General features: G+C 50.7%; 1 protein-coding gene across 1 annotated transcript; it reads left to right on the top strand.

Moving 5' to 3' along the window:
- Positions 1 to 57: 57 nt before the first annotated feature.
- Positions 58 to 17,927, top strand: LOC142910724 (uncharacterized). The gene is made up of 4 exons (XM_076060120.1): positions 58 to 170; positions 1,038 to 1,805; positions 12,746 to 13,224; positions 15,687 to 17,927. The coding sequence occupies exons 2-4, from the start codon at positions 1,073 to 1,075 to the stop codon at positions 15,975 to 15,977; spliced, it is 1,503 nt and encodes a 500-aa protein (XP_075916235.1). The 5' UTR covers positions 58 to 170; positions 1,038 to 1,072; the 3' UTR covers positions 15,978 to 17,927.
- Positions 17,928 to 25,694: the final 7,767 nt, after the last annotated feature.

The raw sequence follows: 25,694 nt of genomic DNA, 5'->3' as shown, positions 1-25,694 counted from the left end.
CACGGATTGGTTAAAAGTGTGTCACGTGACCGGGACAGCCAACCAGAGGTGCGCCCCTTCCCCAACACGCGCAGTCGTTGAGCGCGCGAGCCGAGTTCGACTCCCGCTCACGGCCACCAGCAGCAGCAGCACTCCTGGGCCCTTCCCTAGGTCGACTCAGCCTCAAGCGGGTAAGTTGGTGCTGTGACGTCAAATTTGTCACGTGGTCCTTGCACGTGGAAGCGTAACTCATTGCAGTGTAGCGGTTTGCGTTGTCTGTGTGTGTGTCTGTGTGTGTCTGTGTGTGTGTCTGTGAGTGTGTGTCTGTGTGTGTGTCTGTGTGCCGGGAAAGGTCCTGGCAAGGAGCTCACAAATCCTTGAAAGATCTGGGCAAGGTCCCATCGGTGAGCTTCTCCGGCGGGCAAGGCTGCGATGGCTGGGTCATGTAGCCCGCATGCCCAGCCACTGCATGCCGAAACAGCTTCTGTTCGGCCGGATTGAGGGGGCTAAGCGGGCGCGGCACGGGCTAGAGAAGAGATGGAGTGATGTGGTACAGGAGGACGTGGAGCTGAGTGGACTTGCCGATGACCGGTACCAGCGGTGTCAAGATCGGCCTCTGTGGAGGAGGCTCGTGAAGGACGCTACTGGGCAGTTGGAGGCAGTCGCCCTCCAACAACAACGGAGGGCGGAGGAGCGACGCTCACAACAACGAGCGGAGCGCCGGGTGGCTAAAGCACAGCGGGTTGACACAGTAGGGGGCACAGGTGGTGCATCAGCCAGTCATCTCAGTCAGTCGACCCGTGGCACCTGGGTCTGCCCCGTGACCTCCTGCCAGCGGGCGTTCGACACTTCACGTGGCCTCAGGGTGTACATTGCCTGGCACAAGCGTCGTGGTGACATCACCGCCACTTAGTGGTGAATGGCGGTTATTGTTACATGTGTTTGTCTGCGTGTGTATCTGTGTGTGTGTCTGTGTGTGTGTGTATGTATCTGCGTGTGTATCTGTGTGTGTACGTGTGTTTTGACGATGATGGCGATGTTTGTGACGGTACGGGAAGCGTGTGTGGGCCGAAGCGGCATCCAGAGGAGCGCCATGGAGAGGGGAGGGGGAGCGAGGAGAGGACGCGGCAGGGAGGAGGAAGCGAGGCGAGGGGGAGAGAGGGGGGTCGAGAGGGAGCCGAGGAGAGAGCCGGCTGCTGCGGGCGTGCGGGCCCGACAGGGGCTCATCGCAGACAGGGACCAGTGGCGGAGAGAGATGCCCGTGAGGAGGCTGGTGAACCGGTCGGTGCCCCGCGGGGAGGACGTGGAGATGGCGATGCCCAACGCGGAGAGAGCCAGGCTGCTGACGGCGTGGGTGAGACGAGCCATTGGCGAAGAGAGGACGCTCAACAGGGAGGAGGCGGGGAGAGAGAGGCTGGAGGCGGAGAGGGCTGCGTGGGACAGACAGGCAGACGCGAGGAGGCGAGTGGATCAGAGGGTCGGCGACTCGCGGCCAAGGACCGAGGCGCAGCAAGCTCGGTTTGATATTGCCGCGAGGGCGAACGAGAGGACGGTCGACAGACTGGTGGAGAGGGCGGTGGAGGCGACGAGGCGAGAGGTGGGGAGAGCGAGAGAGGGAGGCCGCCGGGACGTGGAGGGGGGGCGGCCACAGACGGGGGCGGCGGCGGAGCAGAGACGGACGCTGCGGCAGATCGCCGCGGCCGTGGGCGCCGTGGGGCTGCCGGGAAGGGTCGTGCCGATTAGGAACCGACAGGGAGAGAGCGGGAGGGAGGGCGGGAGAGGAGGTGGAGAGAGGGAGGGCGGGAGAGGAGGTGGAGAGAGGGAGGGTGGGAGAGGAGGTGGAGAGAGGGAGGGCGGGAGAGGAGGTGGAGAGAGGGAGGGTGGGAGAGGAGGTGGAGAGAGGGAGGGCGGGAGAGGAGGTGGAGAGGGAGAGAGGCAGAGGGGTCTGTTGAGATTGTTGGGGAGATTCGTTCCGATTAGGAGCCCTGAGGGAGGCCAGGAGAGGGAGGGAGGGAGAGAGTGAGAGGGACACGGGGTGCTGTAAGGAGAGGGTGAGCGGGGGGGAGGGAGGGAGAGGTGTGGGGTAGAAATGAAGGAGATAGTGAGAGGGCTGGATGTGCGAGAGGAAAGGAGCGCGGTAGCTGTGGCACACTGCAGGTTCACTTCCCTGCAGAGTGGTGCTCACTTTAGTTGTGATGATGATGGGCTGAGTCAACCAGGGATTGAATCTGGCCCCCTTTTCCACTGAGCCACTTTGCCGGTGTTCATTGTTAACTGCTCGTTCACCGTTGGTTCTTCACGGGCGATCATATTTTAATATTTTGACTTGAAGAGGATTTGTCATTCCTTTGCCGAACACGACGATTGTGCGTATATCCGCCGTGTGATGATGCGTAGCGAGAATCGTAATTTGAGAGTTAATTTTACAAACTGCAACTCGATGCCGGGATGTTTAATTGTATTTACTTAATGTTCATTGTAAAAAAAAAAAATGTTTTATCATTTCCACCGCCCTCTGCGGGACATCGACCGCTCAAACCGAAAGCGAGATAGACACAGACAGGGAGACAGAGAGAGACATGGAGAGACAGAGAGAGAGAGAGTTGGAGACGGAGAGACATGGGGAAAGAGATGGGGAGAAATAGAGAGAGAGACACAGTGACAGCGGAGACACAGAGAGACAGAGAGATACATGGCCACACAGAGAGACGGATAGGGAGAGGCATGGGGAAAGAGACGGGGAGAAATACAGAGACACAGAGACAGCGGAGACACAGAGAGACAGAGAGATACATGGCCACACAGAGAGATGGATAGGGAGAGGCATGGGGAAAGAGACGGGGAGATATACACAGAGAGACACAAAGAGACAGAGAGAGAGACGATGTTGATGATGTTGAAGATGGTGTTAATGATTTTGATGTTGATGATGTTTTGAATGTTGTTAGTGATGTTGATGATGGTGTTGATGCAAGGTAAATCAACACCCGTTCATAATAAAAATTCATCCATCCACCACTACCACTGCTGCTTGTTGCCTGCTCCTGGTGGTGCGATTCCAACCTTCTGCAGTCCGAACCAGAAATTGCCATTGGCCTGCGAGAGTGCCGAGGCGAGTGGGGGGAGTTGAACACCCGGTCAGCCTATCCCTTGGACAATAAGTTAATGCGCACTTGTATTTCTCCCTCCGGAGGTCGTCCCAAAAAACTTGTGTAGATACAGGGCCACTGAATTGCCCCTTGGAATGTTTTTCAACTCATTAGAGCGAGCCCCCGGATGTGGTGTGTTTGTGTATGATGTCACAAAGCAGTCCTTATAAGGGCCTCAATGCACGTTGGTGTATGACGTCACAAAGCAGTCCTTACAAGGGCCTCAATGCACGTTGGTGTATGACGTCACAAAGCAGTCCTTACAAGGGCCTCAATACACGTTGGTGTATGACGTCACAAAGCAGTCCTTACAAGGGCCTCAATGCACGTTGGTGTATGACGTCACAAAGCAGTCCTTATAAGGGCCTCAATGCACGTTGGTTTATGAGGTCACAAAGCAGTCCTTACAAGGGCCTCAATGCACGTTGGTGTATGACGTCACAAAGCAGTCCTTACAAGGGCCTCAATGCACGTTGGTGTATGACGTCACAAAGCAGTCCTTACAAGGGCCTCAATGCACGTTGGTGTATGACATCACAAAGCAGTCACGAGGCCGTCCCCCGGCGCGACAAACGAGGTTTCCTCCTCCTCCACCCCCCCCCCCCCCCACCGAAATCTTTGGCCTTTTCGCGGTGAGAGCGTGGAGCGGTTTGCAATTTTTGCAAAATTTGGGCACAAAGCGGCGGTAATACGACAAATCTGCAAACGTCACCCACCGACGTGGGGGTTGGCCATGTTGCGCACGCACGCAGTTTTGTTGGGGTCCGTGGCTATCCCCGGACTCGCTGACGACGCGCCCCAAGTAGCGAACCGATGTCTGCAGGAGGTGACACTTGACTGTGGTTTAAACGTAAGATTGGCCGCCCGAACTTTGAACAAACACCGATCGCGGCCGCTGCAGCTGCTCCTGGAACGTGCGTCCGAAGACGATCACGTCGTCCAAATAAACGAGGCGCGAGTCCCATTGGAGGCCTGCTAGGACCAGCTGCGTGAGTCGCTGGAACATGACAGGAGCCGAGTGGAGTCCCATCGGGAGACAATTAAACTGGAACAGAGCCCGAGGTGTTCTTAGCTCTTTCGGTAAAGTCACCACGTTGAAGGCAAACAATAAAATAATAAAATATATATATAAACAATACAAATTCTCACGACGTTTCGACCATAACACAAACTGATGATGACCGTGTGCGTTATGGTCGAAACGCCGTGAGAATTTTTATTTATATATATATTTTATTATTTTATTGTTTCCCTTCAACGTGACTTTACCGAAAGAGCTAAGAATATGAATCACTGCAGTCACGAAAGCTTTAAATCAAAATTTAGAGCCCGAGGTGTTCAGAACACAGGATTTGGTTTAGAGCTCTCATCAAGAGGCAACTGCCAACACCCCGACGACAAGTCAAGTGTGGTAGAAAACCCACACGGCCGACAGGGCATCCAATGAATTGTCCAACCGTGGGAGCGGGTGTGCATCTGCCACGGAGACCTTGTTCAATTGGCGTAAATCCGCGCGAAGCCGCAGACTCCCATCGTGTTTCTTAACGGGACCAACGTGAGCTCCCCTCGTCGACCGCAGTGGCGAACGTGGTCCTCCTCCTGACGACTGAGCCCGTGTGAATTCTGGCGTACGGAAGCGGCGTTGCCCGTGTCAATGCGGTGCTGCCATCAGGGACGTGCGGCCAAAGTGTCATATTTACCCTGACTGAAAATGTTTTGAAAATTCGCCCCGCCGCTCGCCGGATAAAATCGGAATTCTTGCAACGCAGCGCGTCCATCCATGATTCGCCCGGCTCGCTCCTCCGCTTCACCGTGGCCACGAGACATCTGTGGTCGCCTCGCCGGCCTTCCCGCGACACGCGGCCGCTGCGTGGGCCAGAACGGTGCCCGCCTGGACGACCGCAGCACCCAGGCCGACGTTGAACACTCTGAACGACTACATATGCATAGTCACACCGTTAGTGTCAGTAGCATAACTCTCAACCACTTATCAGTGCCCTACCTTATTACAGACCAACTCAGACCTTACTGATCACCCCGTGGCCCTTATAAATCTCAACGTTCATCCTATACATTATACTACACTATACACTACACAGCTGTCAACCCCTTATCGGCGCTCTGCCTTATTACAGACCAATTCAGACCTTGTCGATCACCCCGTGCCCCTTATAAATCTCAACGTTCATCCTATACATTATACTACACTATACACTACACAGCTGTCAACCCTTTATCAGTGTCCTACCTTATTACAGACCAATTCAGACCTTACTGATCACCCCGTGCCCCTTATAAATCTCAACGTTAATCCTACCAAGTCCCATCACAAGGAAGAAACACAAACAAATCGACACGGATTTGTATTGTTGTTTGCCCGTATTGAAACGGCTGTACGCCCGTACGGGCCTGAGAACTCACTTTGCCTGCGCAAAGACCACGACGGGGTAAAAGCGTGATGGGCTTCTACAGCTCCGCAATAGTCGAGTGTGAATAGTCGCCTAATAGTCGCTATTGGCTATCAGAGGTTCTCCCCAACAACCAGTCAAACAACGTTTGGGCGGTCATCTTGGGTAGGGGGGTGTGTGGTGGCTTCTCCCTTACCAAGATGGCAACCCCCCTCCCACCACGAGTCACGTGGTGTTGATATTTTGTGGGTGTTTTTTTTAATTGGTCAGCTCCATTGCACGTGACATTGAACTTTATTTCATAGCCCGATTAAGGCCCATGGTAAATAGCATAGACTAGATAAGGCGCTGCTGCGTTTCAGACTATACCAAGCATAGCCCGGAAGAGGGGGAGGGGTATGAAAAGCATCAAAACTCAAGACGCGCTGAATAAATGTAGCGAATTTGTTTGATGTTTAATTATTTCATCCATAGCGAAAAGAAGCAAGAGGGGCTCGCTGGCGTTAGTGAACGGTGGGGTTTGCTGTGTACCCCCCTAAATTAAAACAATTTAAGTTTGCCGGTGGCATTCACCCCTCCCTCGCCCGCTGCCCGTGTTGGTTTCGCCCACGACCCTCTCCCTCCACCAAAGTGTCGCGTTTTGGCGGGAGAAGGCGGCTGTGTGTTCTGAGGAGACTAACAACCAGCACCACCATCACCACAACATCTATAATCATAAGTATAACTACTACTATAATAACAACAACATCTACAATCATAACTATAACACTAATAATAACATCAACAACTTACAACAGCAATAATATAAACAATTACAATAGTAATAAAACATGAACTGCTATAATAACTAATACTGTAATATCAACAACTACTACGACTATAATAAAACAAAAACGTGAACGAGAGCGAGCGACACAACGGGGGCGGTGAGTGAGAGAGTGGAGCCGACCTCTCGCCCTCACAGCCTGAGGCCCACAAAGACGCGCGGGCTCTGTCAGCCTCACGCAGCCCGTCAGGGAGACTACACGGGGAGACATTTGTGTTGTGTCTGTGTCTCTGTGTGTGTCTCTGTCTGTGTCTCTGTGTGTGTGTATCTGTGTGTGTCTCTGTGTGTTGTCTGTGTGTGTGTCTCTGTGTGTGTGTGCTGGACTACATAGTGACGGACCAGCGGATGCGAGCCCATGTCCTTGACACCAGGACCTACCGTGGAGCTGATCTGCCCTCTGACCATCGACTAGTCATCTGTAAGATGCGCCTGCCATTCTTCCACTCCGGTGGTGGGTGTACACCCAGGACCCCATTCTGACCTAAAGTGGCCTGGTCTCAGTTATCTGATGAAAGTTGCAAGCGAGAATTTCATCATCGCTTGCGGCTGGGATTGGCATCGTCCCCGATTCCTCCTGATGTCGAGGGTAAATAGGCGAGGTTTAGGACTGTGACTCATGCAGCTGCAATGGCTGCTTTGGGTACGCGGTCCAGACCTCCCCAGAGACCCTGGCTGACAGAGGAGGTGTTCAGGATGGTTGAGAAAAAGCGACAGGCCCACTGCTATCGGCTACAGAATCCCACGTCAGAGAATGAGGAGGCTTACCGCAGCCTTCGCTCGGAGGTTCGGAGAGCCGTGAGGCGCTGCAAGGATGGGTGGTGGTCGCGGGTTGCTGAGGAGATGGAGTCTGCCTCAGTGGCCCGTGATCACAAATCTCTATTTAACTCCATCAAAAAAGTAACCTGCAGCGCCACACCTATTACCATCATTAGGGGAAAAAACGGTGATCCAATCTCCGACCCCCAGGAACATGTTTGCAGATTTGCTGAGCATTTCTGTGAGGTCCTGGGGGAGGGAAAATCCCTCAGCCAGGAAAACATCGTGGCACAAAGTGAGGATGAGGCTGCGGTGCCTCAAATATTGGAAGAAGTCACCCCGTGTGAGTGGCTGGCTGAGGTGCCATCTGTTAAGGAAGTACTGAAGGCGATCCGGAGTCTGAGACCAGGAAAGGCAGCGGGCAGAGATGATCTCCCAAGCGAAATGCTGAGGGAGGGTGGCGTTTGTGCACAGACTGCCCTATATGACATCATAACAACAGTCTGGACCACTGGACGGGTTCCGCAGGATTGGAAGGATGCCCTGGTGGTCCCCCTTTTTAAGAAGGGGGACCGCACAGACTGTAACAACTATAGGGGCATCTCACTCCTCAGTGTGCCAGGAAAGGTCCTGGCAAGGATTATTCAGCATCGCCTTGCCAGGCACGCTGAGGAGAGGCTTGCGGAGCCCCAATGCGGTTTCAGGAAAGGGTGGTCCTGCACAGATGCCATATTTTCTGTCCGTCTGCTACAGCAGAGGTCTAGGGAATTCCAACAAGACCTACATCTCTGCTTTATTGACCTGGTGAAGGCCTATGATACCATCAGTAGGCCTGGGCTCTGGGTCGTTCTTCGTGCTTTTGGAGTACCTGACCCTCTGCTCACGATCATTCTGGACCTTCATGATGGTGAGTGGGCCCGGGTAAAACTACGTGGCCGGGAGTCAGAGCCATTCCCTGTACACCTTGGGGTTCGACAGGGATGTCCTCTGGCTCCCACATTATTTCACATTATTTAACATCTACTTTGACCACGTAGTTCGTGAAACCTTCAATAGCTGTACCGGGGGAATCTCCATATGGTACAGATATAATGGGAGGCTAATCGATGCCCGGGTGCGGTCAAGGGATGGCTCCCTATTGCTCAACCACGTTATGTATGCTGATGATTTGGTAATAGCTGCTCAGTCTGAGGTGGAGTTGGAGACGCTGCTGCTGAGACTGGAGCATGCCACTAAGAGGTGGGGCCTTACCATCAGCCCCACCAAAACTAAGCACCTGCCTGGGTATTTTGTACCATCGGACACTCCACCCCCACAACTCCCAATCGGTGATGGGGCAGTTGTGGAGAGAGTGGAGAGTTTCCCATACCTGGGCAGTGTGCTTATGACTGGCTCCAGTTTAACAGCAGAGGTCTCACTCCGAATCAGTCGAGCGGCAATATCTTTTCATCGGTTGCGTAACGCTGTGTGGAAGCTACCTGGTCTGTTGCTCCGCACTAAGCTTCAGGTCTTCTCGGCCACGGTCATTCCCTCCCTTCTCTACGCTTGCGAAACGTGGACCCCCCTAATGGAACATCTTCGCCGGTTAGAAACATTTAGCCTGGCCTGCCTACGATCCATCCTGGGTTTAACCAGACTGGATTGTGTGAGGAGCTCACAAATCCTTGAAAGATCTGGGCAGGGTCCCATCGGTGAGCTCCTCCGGCAGGCAAGGCTGCGATGGCTGGGTCATGTAGCCCGCATGCCCAGCCACCGCATGCCGAAACAGCTTTTGTTTGGCCGGATTGAGGGGGCTAAGCGGGCGCGGCACGGGCTAGAGAAGAGATGGAGTGATGTGGTACAGGAGGACGTGGAGCTGAGTGGACTTGCCGATGACTGGTACCAGCGGTGTCAAGATCGGCCTCTGTGGAGGAGGCTCGTGAAGGATGCTACTGGGCAGTTGGAGGCAGTCGCCCTCCAACAACAACGGAGGGCGGAGGAGCGACGCTCAGAACAACGAGCGGAGCGCCAGGTGGCTAAAGCACAGCAGGTTGGCACAGTAGGGGGCACAGGTCGTGCATCAGCCAGTCATCTCAGTCAGTCGACCCGTGGCACCTGGGTCTGCCCAGTGACCTCCTGCCAGCGGGCGTTCGACACTTCACGTGGCCTCACGGTGCACATAGCCTGGCACAAGCATCGTGGTGACGTCACCGCCACTTAGTGGCGAATGGCGGTTGTTGTTGTTGTCTCTGTGTGTACGTGTGTCTCTGTGTGTGTCTGTGTGTGTGTCTCTGTGTGTCTGTGTGTCTCTGTGTGTGTGTGTCTGTGTGCGTGTGTCTCTGTGTGTGTGTCTCTGTGTGTCTGTGTGTTGTGTGTGTGTATCTCTGTGTGTCTGTGTGTGTGTGTGTCTGTGTGCGTGTGTCTCTGTGTGTGTGTCTCTGTGTGTCTGTGTGTCTCTGTGTGTCTCTGTGCGTGTGTCTCTGTGTGTGTGTGTGTCTCTGTGTGTGTGTGTCTGTGTGTGTGTATCTCTGTGTGTGTGTGTGTCTCTGTGTGTGTGTGTGTCTCTGTGTGTGTGTCTCTGTGTGTGCACCAGCAGCAGGTGGCACGTGTCCACAGCGGGTGGCACGTGTCCACAGCAGGTGTCACGTGTCCACAGCAGGTGGTGTCACGTGTCCACAGCAGGTGGCGCGTGTCCACAGCAGGTCGTGTCACGTTTCCACAGCGCGTGTCTCACCCAGCCTCCCTGGCGCACGACCCAGGCCCTCCTGCTGCTCCGTGTGGTCACCAGGAAAGCGGCGGCCGCCTTGCCCGTGGGCCACGGAGTCGGCGGAGGTCGGAGTCGCCTCATGGAATCGCGATGGTCGATTCAGCGACGGTCGAAAATCGCCGGGCGCGGGACGTAGAATCTCTTCGGCGATTGGTCGATTTCTCATCAAGCAGGATTCGACGGGGAGGAATCGCGCCGACTTTAGATGTCGAGGAATCGATGCGGCGATTGGCTTGCGACGGCAAGCGTCAGCTCAGCGAGTTTCCCGGCAAAACCAAAACCACGAAACCACGCGGTCCAGGTACAGAGAGTCCAGTCCGGGGTACAGAGAGTCCAGTCCGGGGCACAGCGAGTCCAGTCCGTGTACAGTGAGTCCAGTCCGGGCACAGTGAGTCCAGTCCGGGTACAGTGAGTCCAGTCCGGGTACAGTGAGTCCAGTCCGGGTACAGTGAGTCCATCACAAACACAGTGAGTCCATCACAGGCACAGTGAGTCCATCACAGACACAGCGAGTCCATCACATACACAGTGAGTCCAGTCCGGGGCACAGCGAGTCCATCACAGACACAGTGAGTCCATCACAGACACAGTGAGTCCATCACAGACACAGTGAGTCCATCACAGTGAGTCCATCACAGACACATAGAGTCCATCACAGACACAGCGAGTCCATCACAGACACAGTGAGTCCATCACACAGTGAGTCCATCACAGACACAGTGAGTCCAGTCCGGGCACAGTGCGTCCAGTCCAGGGTACAGTGAGTCCATCACAGACACAGTGAGTACAGTCCGGGCACAGTGAGTACAGTCCGTGCACAGTGAGTCCAGTCTGGGTACAGTGAGTCCATCACAGACACAGTGAGTGCATCACAGACACAGCGAGTCCATCACAGACACAGTGAGTCCATCACACAGTGAGTCCATCACAGACACAGTGAGTACAGTCCGGGCACAGTGAGTACAGTCCGTGCACAGTGAGTCCAGTCTGGGTACAGTGAGTCCATCACAGACACAGTGAGTCCATCACAGACACAGTGAGTGCATCACAGACACAGCGAGTCCATCACAGACACAGTGAGTCCATCACACAGTGAGTCCATCACAGACACAGTGAGTACAGTCCGGGCACAGTGCGTCCAGTCCAGGGTACAGTGAGTCCATCACAGACACAGTGAGTACAGTCCGGGCACAGTGAGTACAGTCCGTGCACAGTGAGTCCAGTCTGGGTACAGTGAGTCCATCACAGACACAGTGAGTACAGTCCGGGCATAATGAGTCCAGTCCGTGCACAGTGAGTCCATCACAGACACAGTGAGTCCATCACAGACACAGTGAGTCCAGTCCGGGCACAGTGAGTCCAGTCCGGGCACAGTGAGTCCATCACAGACACAGTGAGTCCAGTCCGGGCACAGTCAGTCCAGTCCGGGCACAGTGAGTCCAGTCTGGGTACAGTGAGTCCATCACAGACACAGTGAGTCCATCACAGACACAGTGAGTACAGTCCGGGCATAATGAGTCCAATTTAAAGCTTTCGTGACTGCAATGATTCATCTTCTTTGGTTCTTTCGGTAAAGTCACGTAGAATGAGAATAAAATAATAAATTGATAAAATAAAATAACACAATAATATTCTCACTATTGTGTTATTTTATTTTATCAATTTATTATTTTATTCTCATTCTACGTGACTTTACCGAAAGAACCAAAGAAGATAATGAGTCCAGTCCGTGGACAGTGAGTCCATCACAGACACAGTGAGTCCAGTCCGGGCACAGTGAGTACAGTCCGTGCACAGTGATTATCCGTCGGTATTTAAAATCCGGCGCATCCACACGCCCCACGAAGCGGTCGGATTATCATTATCGATGATCGACCGCACGTCTACGTTGAACTTCTTTTGCACCGTACGTAGCCAACCGCGATAATCGGAGGTGCGGGGGTGGGAGGAAGGACAAACAAGCTAGACACAGCAGAAGCACTTCTAAAGAAATGATACTCTTTGGTTCTATTCGTTAAAGTCACGTAGGTAAAAAATAAAACAACAAAAATCACGACGTTTCGGCCACAACACAAGCGGCCTTCATCAGGTGAAGGGACCAGGCTGTCTCGAAGACTGCGCTGGAGTGAAAGTCTTCGAGACAGTCTGGTCCCTTCACCTGATGAAGGCCACTTGTGTTGTGGCCGAAACGTCGTGATTTTTGTTGTTTTATATTTTACCTACGTGACTTTACCGAATAGAACCAAACAGTATGGATCCTTGCAGTCACGAAAGCTTCAAATCTAGAACTAGAGAAACGAGTTTGTCAATCGAGACGAATTAACAAGTGGCATAGCTCCGGTGGCTTCCTGACGTCGGAAGGGAAGAGCGTTCCAGACGGCCGCAGAAGCGCAGTCCGGAGCGCGTCGCTTGCCGTCGTCATCTGGAAGTCGTGACTCGAATACCGCAAAAGCATTGCCGCCAGTTTTAATACGAAACGCGCCGAGGTTGTTATTTTGATTTAAAGCTTTCGTGACTGCATTAATTCATATTCTTGGCTCTTTCGGTAAAGTCACGTTGAAGGGAATGAAATGGTCGTGGTTTTTTTGTTTGCCTTTTAAGGGACGGCGTGACCCACCGTCAACTTTGAGCCGAACGAGCCGACTGACGAGAGGTCCCATTTGCCTTTCCCAAATCACGTCCCGTGACCATGAATGTCCCTCGCACCGCGAGACGCCGCCTGAACCACTGGGCGGGAGAAGACCTGTTCCCCGCCGGGCACGCCTGCACCTCGGACGGCCTCCTCGGCGGCGGCGGGCCGCTGACTTTGCCGGCGGCGGGGGAACAGGCTCGCCAGGGCCGAGCGCGGCGCCCGAAGGACGTTGACGCACCGTGTCCGGAGAACAGGCGGCGGCGGAGGCGGCGGCGGTGGCGGCGCGTGGAGCCCGGCCGGAACGAGGCGCCGGCGTCGTCGTCGGCCGCGAGTACCCCGAGGGAGCCGCCGCCGCCGCCGGTGCCGCGCGAGACGACTCCACGGGGTCCCCTCGCGAGTCGGAGAGGCGCGCGGGCGGCGTGGGCGTCGAGGAGCTGGCGACGGGGGCGAGGCGCTCGCGGGGCGAGGAGGACGCGGCCGCCTTGAGGCGGGACGGCGGAGGGAGGAGGAAGGACGACGACGACGCGGCGCGGGTTCGCGGGCCGAAGCCCGCGCCGAGCGCGTCGGAAGCGGCCGGGGGCGAGCCGAGGGCTCGCTGCGAGTGCCTGCAGAACGACCTGAGGGTGGGTTTGGCCGCTCGGCAGGAGGCGGACGGGCGGGCGACGCGCTGCCGGAAGCTCGAGCGTGAGGTGCAGCAGCTTGAGAAGTCGCTTGGAGCCCTGCAGGAGGTGAGAGGAAGCATTGTAACGTAATCTATCGCGGGGGTCACCAAACTACGGCCCGCGGGCCGGATCCGGCCCGCGACGTAAGTCCATCAGGCCCGCCGACGGTGCTTGAATTTGGTTGATAAAACGTATGGAACACGAGACGTTGTGATACAATTTAAATTTAAATATTATGTTTAGAATACTAGGAGATCTTCACGCGTGCAGAGACCTCCTGACTGCTATGTGCCTTAAATTTATTATATTAAATTGTAAATTATTGTATCTAGATGTTCTTGTTTATTGTAACGTTTGCTTATTTCGCGCCATCCCAAGTACTTCCCCGGCTCGTGGTAGCTCCGCCTACGCTCTGACGTTACCGTGGTTTCCATGGCAACGTCATGGCAACACGTTACCATGGTTTCCATGGCAACACAAACACGCATCTTTCCCGCCCCCAAGTATTGAACAGAATGATTTTGCGGCCTGCGCTCGTCATTCTATCAGTTATCCGGCCCGCTGTGAAAAAAGTTTGGTGACCCCTGATCTATCGCGTTGCTCTCTCCTCGCCCGATGTGTTTTGACGGAACTGAATGGTCTAAGTATGACATGTGACTGAATATGCCCATAATGCGCCCGATTTTGTCATATCTAAGAAGCTAAGCGGGTTGAGTGTGGATTGTGCCAAGGACTCACGGCGGGGCTGCTCGCTGCATCCCACGTCCATGCTCCTCGCCTTCAGAAAGTCTCGTTGACCATTCTGGCGAAGTATGGTCAAATAACCCCGCACGAACTCCGTGGCGTGGACAGGGCCTCATCCATCCAGTAGATTGATGAAGGGCTTTGCGTGCATTTCCTTTCCGTAAAAAAACAAAAATTAAAATTCTGCCTGTTACCAAATCACACTAAATGTACCTGATCTCATCGGATCTCAGAGGCTAAGCAGGGTCGAACGCGGTTAGTACTTGAATTCTAAAACCTTCAGCGGTTCGGAATATGGTGGTGTTTAGTGTGACACTTTTGTACTTGTGGGGTTTCTCTGCGTGCTGTCATTTTTGTTTCCCCACACGGAGCCCAAACACTTGTTGGTGTCGGCAAAGAAGAATTGCAAAGCGGCACGCTCCAGAAAAAGTCTCCAGACTCAGTGTGGGGGGCTTTGTTGAGCGCTATTTCACGCACGTAATTAACATCGTGGTATCCGGGGACTCCTCTACTTACAAACATTCTACTTACGAACTTTCAGCGATAAGAACAAACCCCTGTCCGTATGTCCAGTCGGCCTGTTCGGACCGAGATTCGTAAGTTCAACCTCCCAAGTTGGCATCTACATCTACAGGAGATTACACAACTTGTAAACCCATTCCCCGTGTTGAGTGTACACGCCGTACAACACGTTGGGAATCGACAGGAGTAATGTTGGACTTTTGAACAAATCGACTTACGAACAGACCTCGGGAATCTAACTCGTGTGTAAGTAGAAGAGGCCCTGTAGACTGAAGTAAGGTTAAATATGGGAAAATAATTTTATATATAAGTATGTTGAACGTCTTTTGCGCCGTACGTAGGCAACCGTGCGAATCAGAATATAAAACATACTTAGTGAAGGTTAGTATCTCATAGCATCAACATAGATAGGTTGGTTTGCAAACGTTAATGCTTGGGGAATTTTCGCGTTAATCTGCTCACAACTGTAACGCAAGGTTGCTTGCTTGTGAATGTTGTGAGTGTAACCCAGGTTGTTTGCTTGTGAAGGTTGTGAGTGTAACGCGGGTTGTGTTTGCTTGTGAAGGTTGTGAGTGTAACGCAGGTTGTGTTTGCTTGTGAAGGTTGTGAGTGTAGTGCAGGTTGTGTTTGCTTGTGAAGGTTGTGAGTGTAACTCAGATTGTGTTTGCTTGTGAAGGTTGTGAGTGTAGTGCAGGTTGTGTTTGCTTGTGAAGGTTGTGAGTGTAACGCAGGTTGTTTGCTAGTGAAGGTTGTGAGTGTAACGCAGGTTGTGTTTGCTTGTGAAGGTTGTGAGTGTAACGCAGGTTGTGTTTGCTTGTGAAGGTTGTGAGTGTAACGCGGGTTGTGTTTGCTTGTGAAGGTTGTGAGTGTAACGCAGGTTGTGTTTGCTTGTGAAGGTTGTGAGTGTGACGCAGGTTGTGTTTGCTTGTGAAGGTTGCGAGTGTAACGCGGGTTGTGTTTGCTTGTGAAGGTTGTGAGTGTAACGCAGGTTGTGATTGCTTGTGAAGGTTGTGAGTGTAGTGCAGGTTGTGTTTGCTTGTGAAGGTTGTGAGTGTAACGCAGGTTGTGTTTGCTTGTGAAGGTTGCGAGTGTAACGCAGGTTGTGTTTGCTTGTGAAGGTTGTGAGTGTAACCCAGGTTGTTAGCTTGTGAAGGTTGTGAGTGTAACGCAGGTTGTGTTTGCTTGTGAAGGTTGTGAGTGTAACCCAGGTTGTTTGCTTGTGAAGGTTGAGATTGTAACGCAGGTTGTGTTTGCTTGTGAAGGTTGTGAGTGCAACCCAGCGCCAGGCGTCACGGTGCCGCAGGGACCTTCACTCGGCGTGGCTGCGGCAGCGGCAGCAGCTGAGGGCGCTGGAACAGGAAGTGAAGTCTCAGGAGTCTTTGCTGAAGGAGGAGGCCCTGCACGGGAAGATGGGGCTGCGCTACAAATGCGCGCTGGCTGAACTGCAGGCCGGACTCTGGTGGACGCGCGACGAGCTGCAGAGGGAGCGGCAGGCGTCCATGGAGTTGCTTCGACGGCACTTTGTCAACCTGCGGGCTTCCCGGGGTCGATGACTGCGTGGAGATTGTCCGTTGGTAACGTTGTAAGTAAGCGCACGTTAACGTGAAGACATGTCCCTCGGTCACAGGTAAGTCAGCGGTTCCGGTCGCGTCACGTGGACAGGTTGGTAAAACGCAATGTTTAATTTTAACAGGGCTTATCGTTGTAATAATCTCAAACGAGTGTTGGCGGAGCTCACAAATTGTCGTGAAACGCCCCGTTGCGGTGGCACGGCATTGTGGTGTCGTGCGATGTTGGTGCGGTGTTGTGTAATGGTGTCGGGCGGTGTGCTTCGTGGTGTGGGTACGGTCTGATAGGGTTTCGGTGTGACGGTGTACCGCATAGAGTTGGGTATTTAGATGACCCCGGAATGTGCCCGATCTCGCAAGTGAAGCAGGCCTCGGCCTGGATCTTGGGCAGACGTCCACCACACATGGGCGTGCTATAGGCTGTTGGGCTGACCTTGTGGGTGGCAGTGTAGCAATAACCATTGTTGCACTCTACTCAAACACCTAGCAGTGTATTTCTTACCCGTGTAGTCAATTTTTCAAAGGTAATTTTTTAAATATTTCAACCACTTTATTTCAGAAAAAGACATTAACAGGAGACCCAAGCGTGCCACTTTTCCCATGATTCCCCATTACGACTCGTTCCACACTCTGCCTCCCCTTAACCTCCATTAGCCCATTCTATTTCAAGCAGCAGCAACAGCAGAAATGATGCAATTCAAGAAACGACGCATTCAGAGATGAGAACGAGCGCATGTTTGGTTTTGTAGCGAGCGAGATGATGAAACTCGAGCTACAGTTAAATTGTCGATTTAAAGCTTTCGTGACTGCAAGGATAATAAATTGATAAAATAACACAATAATATTCTCACGACGTTTCGGCCACAACACAAGCGGCCTTCATCAGGTGAAGGGACGAGACTGTCTGGAGGACAGTGCTGGAGCGAACACGTGTTCGCTCCAGCGCTGTCCTCGTGTTCACTGCAGCGCTGTCCTCCAGACAGTCTCGTCCCTTCACCTGATGAAGGCCGCTTGTGTTGTGGCCGAAACGTCGTGAGAATTTTTACTGTGTTATTTTATTTTATCAATTTATTATTTTATTCTCATTCTACGTGGTGGTGACTTTACCGAAAGGACCAAAGAAGATCGAGCAGCTACGGTTGTTACTTTCAGGTGGCGGCGTCAAACCCCCCCCCCCCCGACGGGTGACATTCACTTCTTGTTGAGACGGTGGGAACTCGCCACCTCTTGCTCATTGTGTCCCACCCCTTCCCGTCCCGCTGTTGGCGATGGAGACATCGGCATGCTTGCACAACGAGGAGAAAGGAAGATTGTCCAACACTATGAGACCTCCTTTGCCAGTAACAAGATATAATAATAGGTTTTACCCATTTAACTGGCACAAAAAACTGACACCTTTATTCAAGGCATCATGTCTGCAATAACCACAACACAAGCAGTCAAAATGCAAACAAAAAAGACAACTCTGATAATAATATTCACTGTCCTTGAATTTGATTGGTCCACACCCGAGACGGCTTTCTTTAGAGCCTAGTCTCCACTGGTGTTGTACAGCTTTTGGCGTCTTCTGGTCCAACATCAGTGGAGACTAGGCTCTAAGAAAAGCCGTCTCGGGTGTGGACCAATCAAATTCAAGGACAGTGCCAATATTATTATCAGAGTTGTCTTTTTGTTTGCATTTTGACTGCTTGTGTTGTGGTTATTGCAGACATGATGCCTTGTATAAAGGTGTCAGTTTTTTGTGCCAGTTAAAAGGGTAAAACCTATTACTATTGTCCAACACGCGCACCGGGGCCAGTTACGGCTTGCAGCTACGTCCTGAGGGTGTTAGTCATGGACCTGCTGTGTCAGGTGGGATGTGTGAATAGAATATTGTTAGACCACTACTACTACTTGTGGGTTCTTTCAGTCACCTTAAAGGGAAATAATACAATAATAAAAATACAACTTTATAAAATATTATATTTTATTACTTTATAAAACGTAATAAAATATTATTTTATTTTGTTTTATTTTTATTTTATAAAACGATAAAAATATTATTTTATTTTGTTTTAACTTTATTATTTCCCTTCTACGTAAAAAATAAAAATAAAACATAATAAAATATTATTTTATCTTGTTTTATTTTTATTAATTTATAAAACAATAAAAATATTTTATTTTGTTTTAATTTTATTATTTCCCTTCTACATAAGTAATACAAATAAAAAATATTATTATTTTATTATTTCCCTTCTACATAAGTAATACATATAAAACATAATAAAAGATGATTTAGTTTTTATTATTTTATTAATTCCCTTCTATGTAAATAATACAAATAAAACATAATCAAATATTATTTTTATTGTATTATTTCCCTTCTACGTGGTGACTTTACCGAAATAATCCAAGAAGTTGAATCCCTGCAGTCACGAAAACGATTTAATCGATAAATTGTGAGACTTGTGTAGACCTTGGCAGTCGAGCTTGGGTGAAGTCCAGTAAAGTGAACATGGATGGGATTTGACAGGGTAGGCTGAGTAAAAGTTGTCAATAGGTAACTTGAGACTGCACGTGTGGCATAGACTCTGACCCTAGGATTCAACGCACAACACGCTCGTATTTTTGTTCAGAAAAACAAAATATGCATTAAATTTTGATTTAAAGCTTTCGTGACTGCAGGGATTCATATTCTTGGTTCTTTCGGTAAAGTCACCATGTAGAAGGGAAACAATAAAATAATAAAAATATAAAACAATAAAATTCTCACGACGTTTCGACTGCAACACAAGAAGCAATCATCATCAGGTGTGAAAACCACAGCAAGAACAATTTGAAATTTTCTTGCTGTGGTTTTCAAATTTATTCCTGTGGTTTTCACACCTGATGATGATTGCTTCTTGTGTTGCAGTCGAAACGTCGTGATACATTTGATTGTTTTAGATTTTTATTATTTTATTGTTTCCCTTCTACGTGGTGACTTTACCGAAAGAACCAAGAATAAAAATACGCATTGTAAATAATTTCTGTCAATGTTGAGTCAAAGTCTAGGCCCCAGCCAAAGTGTAATGACAAGCTGCCACAGGGTATAACGTCACGAGGTATGATGATGCAGTGCGGTGGGGTTCACGACGTTTCCCCCATCGCTGCTGTTTGCTCATTGTGGGAGGTCGTTATGGTACCGATGACATCCGACAGTGCCACAATTTCTGCACTCACAGACAAGGACATCAAAAGACACAGAACCAGAGCCACGCGTACAAACAAAGAACACAACAACAACAAGAACCGCCATTCGCCACTAAGTGGCAGTGACGTCACCACGGCGCTTGTGCCAGGCTATGTGCACGTTGAGGCCACGTGAAGTGAAACCACAAAGGACATCCATAGACGCACACGGTCACACATTTGCACACTGCACGTTTGATGTCACACCAAAAAAAATTGTTATTTCTAACATTGTTTGTACTGAAAAACTGTATAATACATACACATTGAATGTATTGTCAAAAAGTGTCACTCATTGGAGAGTTAACCTGTATTATGGACATTTCTTTGCTGATGAAAAACTTCTCCTTTGAAAAGGCGTTCATTACAAATTGACAGTTTTTTTGCAGCTGTTAAGACTTTGTGCATATGTGGGATAAATAAATCTACGTCCTTTGTGTGTCAAACCATCCCCCCAACTGGTGTCCTACCCCCCCCCCCCCCCTTGGCTAGAAATTATTTTCACGCCTTAAGATGTCGAGACATGCACGGTCAGGGTAGAGGGCGACGCGGTGCGTGTCTCAGCATCTGTCAGCGTCTCTCAGGATCGATGCACGGTCAGGGTATAGGGCGACGCGGTGCGTGTCTCAGCATCTCTCAGGATCGATGCACGGACAGGGTAGAGGACGACGCGGTGTGTGTCTCAGCATCTGCCAACGTCTCTCAGGATCGCTCCGCACCGCCCTGGAGTCAAGAAACACCAAACTCAGGAACGGGTGGCACTGCCCATTGTTTAACAAAAAATCTTTAATTTTACGAATGAAGTGAAAAGGATTGTACGTTAACAATCGCCAGGGGCAGCCGGGGCTGCCGTTCGGGGCCCTGGATTTTGAGTGGTCCACAAAACATCTCCTGCTTTATACCGGTTAACAATTCTGTTGCGCGAGCAGGTCAGCGGTGGCCAATGCGTGGATCGTGATTCATGGGTGGATCGCTAAATATTTTTTGTTTGTGGATCTCGGGATAAGTCGGCACGTTACGCTGTCATAAGCAGACGGAAATTGTCGTGATTGCTGATGGCCCAAAAAAAGTCCCCAAGAATCCACGTTTTAAAACAGCATAACTTCTATCAATATATGGTGCGAGTGCTTGGTATGCCCATGCATGTGGAGTATATTACCATACAGGGTTAAATCCATCGGGGTAATTGTCAGCCGTGGCTGTCCCGCTTGCTGCCCACCTCCAAGCCGATGGATCGTGCCTTTGCTCGCTAGACTTGACCCCAATCATCGACCCGTAACTGCCTCCCGAACGAGCCAGAATCCAGAACCGGCCGTGGCTGCTGCTGACAGACCGTCGCCTTCAGCGCCCTCATAGCGGCTAGCTTCTGGCGTCGACAGAAAACCGGCACGGCGACGACCGGCTTCTCCGCTGCTGCCTTTCACGCTCCTTGGCATCGCGGCCTGCTGCTGAAGTCCGTTCCACTGTGAAGATAATCGACGCGATGTTTTCTACGTGCGGAGGGAAAAACCGGAGGAGCCGGAGAAAAAATCCACGCAACCAGGCGGAGAGTGAGGCCTGCAAAACTCCAAATACGCAGGCCTCGGGATCGCACCGCGAGCTGCGTAACGGGCGAGGTGTGGTTAACACCCCGGCCACTGCGGCGTGCACGCGGCCTGACGCACGTGCCGCTGGACAGTTCCCGCGCGCGTGGAGCCTCCGCGGCGAGCGCGGCCACGAGCGAGCGCGGCCACGAGCGAGCGTGGGGCTGTGGGGGGACCAGGCGGCGTCCAGCGCAGCCTGACCGCCGCACCGCAGGGTGGGCACGGGGGGACGTCGGGTCCACCCTCCCACAGCCGCACGCTCCCGTCGGAGGAGCCGCTCGGGAAGACTCCCGGCTCGAAGGGAGGCCGCGGCACGCGGTAGACTGGGCCCTGTGCCGCACGGACGACGCGCAGCGATTTAGCCGACCGCACCTCTGGTTAGCGCGGTTGGCTGCATACGGTGCAAAAGAAGTTCAACGTACTTACGTACAAGTTTGTCTCCATTAACGCACGTTTTTAAGCCGCGTCTAACGTGACAGACGGTTATTTTAGGTTGACAGGTTTATACTCTTTGTGGTTGCCCGACTCGCTGAGAGAAGGCATCCAAATGCACACATAAGTTCAGCCTCATGGAATCAAGCAACGTTTCTTTAAAGAGATTTGAAGCTTTCGTGACTGCAGGGATCCATACTCTTTGGTTATATTCGGTAAAGTCACGTAGGTAAAAAATAAAACAACAAAAATCACGACGTTTTGGCCACAACCTTTAAGCTGTGTGCGAGGAAACAAGGTGCCTTGACAAAGGAATTAGCATAAAAATTAGCATTTGATTGGCCGACTTAGCATAGAGGTGTTGTACGTGAGGGTGCACATGCCGGTTGGCGCGGGGGGGGGGAGGGTGAGTTTACCTATTGATGGTGTGAAAAGGGAATTTTTAAGAGCTGCGAAAGTTTGGGGTACCATTACTTGAAAAATATACTGTACCATTGAAAATTAGTTTATTGTTTGGTTCGATTTAGAGCAACTTTCCAATGGTTGCTTAATTTGAAACCATTTTGTCGGTTGAAATTGTGTCTGTTTGTAGATCTGAATTGCCTCGTGAACAAATCTGTGATAAAAACCCGTGGGTTTGCAAAGAACCTTGGTATCTAGAATTGACAGGTTTACTTTATTACACACCGGGGGGAAACCCCTGTTGAGACCACAGCTGGTGATAATGCAGGCCAGTTCAGACACGAACGCACAGTCGCAAATCACAAATTCCCACGAAAGTCCGCGAGCTCTGCCCGAGTAAATTTCGGCTCATCATTTCACGGGCCGCATGGCCCACTTCGCCAACGCCGGCGGGCTCCAGCCACTCTGAGCGGGGCCCGACCCTCGGAAAGCCTCGTGGCTTCACGGCGAAGATGCGCGTTTGCTAACGGCGTCTGTCGCTTTATGTCGCCTCACGGATCCGCGTTTTCAACGTTCAAAGAAGTGAATGCGAAAAATCTCGAAAGCGACGTATAAAAACGAAAACTTGCGGGGGGGGGGGGGGGGTAACACCGGCTAACCCCAAACATGCATTGAACCTTCAATTCTGATCACTTCTCCGCCGTGATGGCGAGGAGGGGGGCGGAAGGGAGGGGTCAAGCCAGTGGCCCGGGGGAGAAAACCGAGCTAGGCATGGCCTTCTCAGGAACGGATCTGCACGGCTTGGGTCTGATTGCTTCATGCCCGGAGAAATGCAGCTCGTCATTTTATTACTACTACTACTGCACTTGTGTTCACCGAGTGTCGTGTGACTTGCATAGGAAGATCCTGCCAAGTTGTAATAATAATAGGGGTTTTTCCCCTTTTTTCTGGCAACAAAACTGAAACCTTTTTACAAGGATTCATGTCACTGCATTAACCACAATACCTGCAGTCAAAATGCAAACAAAACTGTTGTATATGTGCCTTTTCCAAAATTGATATTAACAATAATATTTGCGTTATATATATTTTTAACAAACAAAAAAATAATCAATAAAACCCGTAAGCCAGGCACACGAAAAACCAGATGTCGATCATAAACAGACCATTAAAAAATAAAGAAATAATAAAACTCTCCAGGCGAGGATGTTAGCAGCTATCTGCGAAGATCTCCAGATGAACAAGAGTTTGATGTGCCCTAAGGGAGGTCACGCAGAGGGAAGCCCTCCGCAAGCCAGAAACGAGGACGCCCACGGGTTAAACCATATATATTTTTTTCCTTTGTGATTAAGACAACGGTTCAAATTTAAAATGCAATAACAAGAATAAGCTAAAGTTAGCGGTCCTCGCGCTCACTCCAATCAAGACCAGGCCACCAGATACATCAGTGAATTATTATCCAATAATGAATTCGCTATCAAATGATTTTCACCTTTAATACTTTTACTGTTAAAACAAAGCTTGGAGACAAAATACCGAGTCACATCAAAGGTTATCGAGAAGGAATGAGGCGAACGGGCAAACTTACGAAAGAGTTTAAACAATATCCCAAGCAACCCTGACCACCTTTGTCTCTCTCACAGCGCGGAGAAGCAGGAATTACACCTTATCACAAGGGGCCATCTGGAAAAGCCAGCCGGGTTTGATGAGGAGACACACTCCACCCCACACACGGCAACCAGGCAAACAAAGTTTTAAAGAAAATTGCAATATAATATTAATAATAACAACGTGTTAACCTTAAACGATATTCCATTATAGAACCTTACAGAACCAAGGGATATGGATTCCAACAATCTGGAAACGGACCTCTTAAACTCAGGATGAAAATTATTTTTCTTTCTAATAACTCCATCATATCAATGCGAACCTCGGTAACCCGAGAGGGGTGTCGGGAGGACGTAGTTACAAACACGAGTCTTGGCGAACATGGGACCAAATGGTATTTGAGAAATATAAAATCGAAAGTATAAAGAGATAGGTACTCCCTACCACCGTTGTCTCTCCCGAAGAGCGCGAGAGAGGAATTTCACGCCAGGGCAAACAGATCGTTATCGCAGGAGCCATCTGTACACACACACACACACGAACTCACACACACAGACCCCGCCCCCCCCCCCTTTTCCACTGCGCAGAGAGAATTGTCTTTGAATATAACGGTCAGCCGCATTTTCAAAAGAGTGAAGTTAAGTCAAGAGTCAAGACAGATCAGCGAGTCAAGACGTCCACAGGACGAGCAGTCGCATGGAGCGGCTGGCTCCGAGCCTCGCTGAGTAGCGAGGATCGCTGAGTCGCGATGTATCAACAAAAGTGAGTCATACAGCAGTGGAGGAAACCTGCTGTCAGCGAACCAGCACGGGCGCGTTCGCGCATCTTCAAGGAGAAAGAGCGCGGCCAGCAACGCCAAGCAAGAGCGTGCAGCAGCTCAGCCAGCAGTGGAGAGAAACTGCTATCAGCGAACCAGCACGGGCGCGTTCGCGCATCTTCAAGGAGAGGGAGCGCGCGCCACCAGCGTGCCATCAGCACCAGCATCAGCACCAGCGCGTGCCAACAGCGCGCCACCAGCGTGCCACCAGCACCAGCGCGTGCCAACAGCGTGCCACCAGCGTGCTACAGCACGCAACTTCGCGTCACCAGGGCTGAGAGGGCAGCGGCCCCGCACTCAACACCCATCGGCGCGACGACGGCGAGCATCGTGCTGACTCATCCAGCCAGCGGTGGACAGAAACTGGCAGTCGTTCGTATGCCCCTCCCCCACACTCCCTTCTCACTCCCCCACCGCTACACAACGAATAAACATTTTTTTTGACAAGGAAATCAACCTAGGTGTTTGCTCAACGCAAGAAATCAACAACCCTCCCATTAAACATACAAGACTCATGATAACTGCGTCAACTATTAGCTGATAACGAAAAACATCGCCACCCATTGAGTTAAGTTGATGAGGCAATCAGAATTATTTCAGTCGAACGCTTTAATTGCATAATCGTTGATGAATCAATGAACGAACATCGCCGTGGTACTGTGCTGACGATTTCAAGCATAATAATTTCGCATATCAGAATGTGTTAAGGATTGGATACGAATCAAAGACCGAGTGCCGTGCTGTGTAATCATTCAAGAATACGAGTTTGCATATTATAAGGTTAAGGTTTTGATAGAATAGTTCGCTTGTTTTTAATCTCTCTCTCAACAACTGATCGATTGCGTTACGCGTCGGGAATTAACCACAGGTGCCGCTATCGAGGTGAAACAACGCAATCGTGATGGTATCATGTTAACGCTGTGTTGAAATTCCAACATCCCGAGATTGATTTTTCATATTATCCAAAAATTAAAGTTAGCTAGAAAATAAAATTGATCAAAGCAGAAGGTTTGTGTGTGATTCTTCCTGAAATTCTGCATAATATTGTTCTGTGTATGAGATCTGAATCCTGGGGACCTATCATAAGCACACTATCACCACACATAATCCATAACACACATAATTCATAATGTTCAATCGAGAGTAATCGTATCCTTATCGATAATACGGAATTAAAGAGCAGAGTCGAATCGACTCTCTCTCATTCACGCTCACAATGCCTGCGTCACTGCATACGATTAATTGCGTTATTCCAATTCATAACACAATCCTCGTCACCGAGGCTCGACCTTATAATCCATAATGACCTGCATTATCATAACCACGCCCACTCGCATAAATTAATACGATTATCTCTCGAATCAGCATAATTTATGCGCATAATTACACAACAAAATTTCGGATAAATTATGCTGATTTCAAATTTCATTTAATTCTCATTATTTTCATCAATTTTCATAACACCTATATATACAACAGGGGGATAACGTGACTCCCCCCTCCCCCCATCCCCAACGGCCAGAGCGCTCCTAACGGCCGCAAAGAGGATTCGATTGGATGAGTGGGATGATGTCACATGACCCAGGGGGTTGGGGGGCGGGGTTAAGGGGCTTGCTACATATATAAGTGTGGTGCAGGAGGGAGAAT

The sequence above is a fragment of the Petromyzon marinus genome, unplaced genomic scaffold (genome assembly GCF_048934315.1).
Source record: "Petromyzon marinus isolate PM22_M1 ecotype Great Lakes invasive population unplaced genomic scaffold, UKy_Petmar_22M1.pri1.0 PM_G_Scaffold_15, whole genome shotgun sequence".
NCBI classification, from domain to species: Eukaryota; Metazoa; Chordata; class Hyperoartia; order Petromyzontiformes; family Petromyzontidae; genus Petromyzon; species Petromyzon marinus.
The sequence above is the reverse complement of the archived record's forward strand: the minus strand, read 5'-3'. Positions and strand labels throughout refer to the sequence as shown.

Coding starts and splice junctions, on each gene's coding strand:
- LOC142910724 (XM_076060120.1), top strand. CDS start 1,073: ATGGAGAGGGGAGGGGGAGCGAGGAGAGGACGCGGCAGGGAGGAGGAA. Junction 1,806..12,745: donor AGGAGGTGGAGAGAGGGAGG/GTGGGAGAGGAG, acceptor CCGTGTCCGGAG/AACAGGCGGCGGCGGAGGCG. Junction 13,225..15,686: donor CGCTTGGAGCCCTGCAGGAG/GTGAGAGGAAGC, acceptor TTGCTTGTGAAG/GTTGTGAGTGCAACCCAGCG.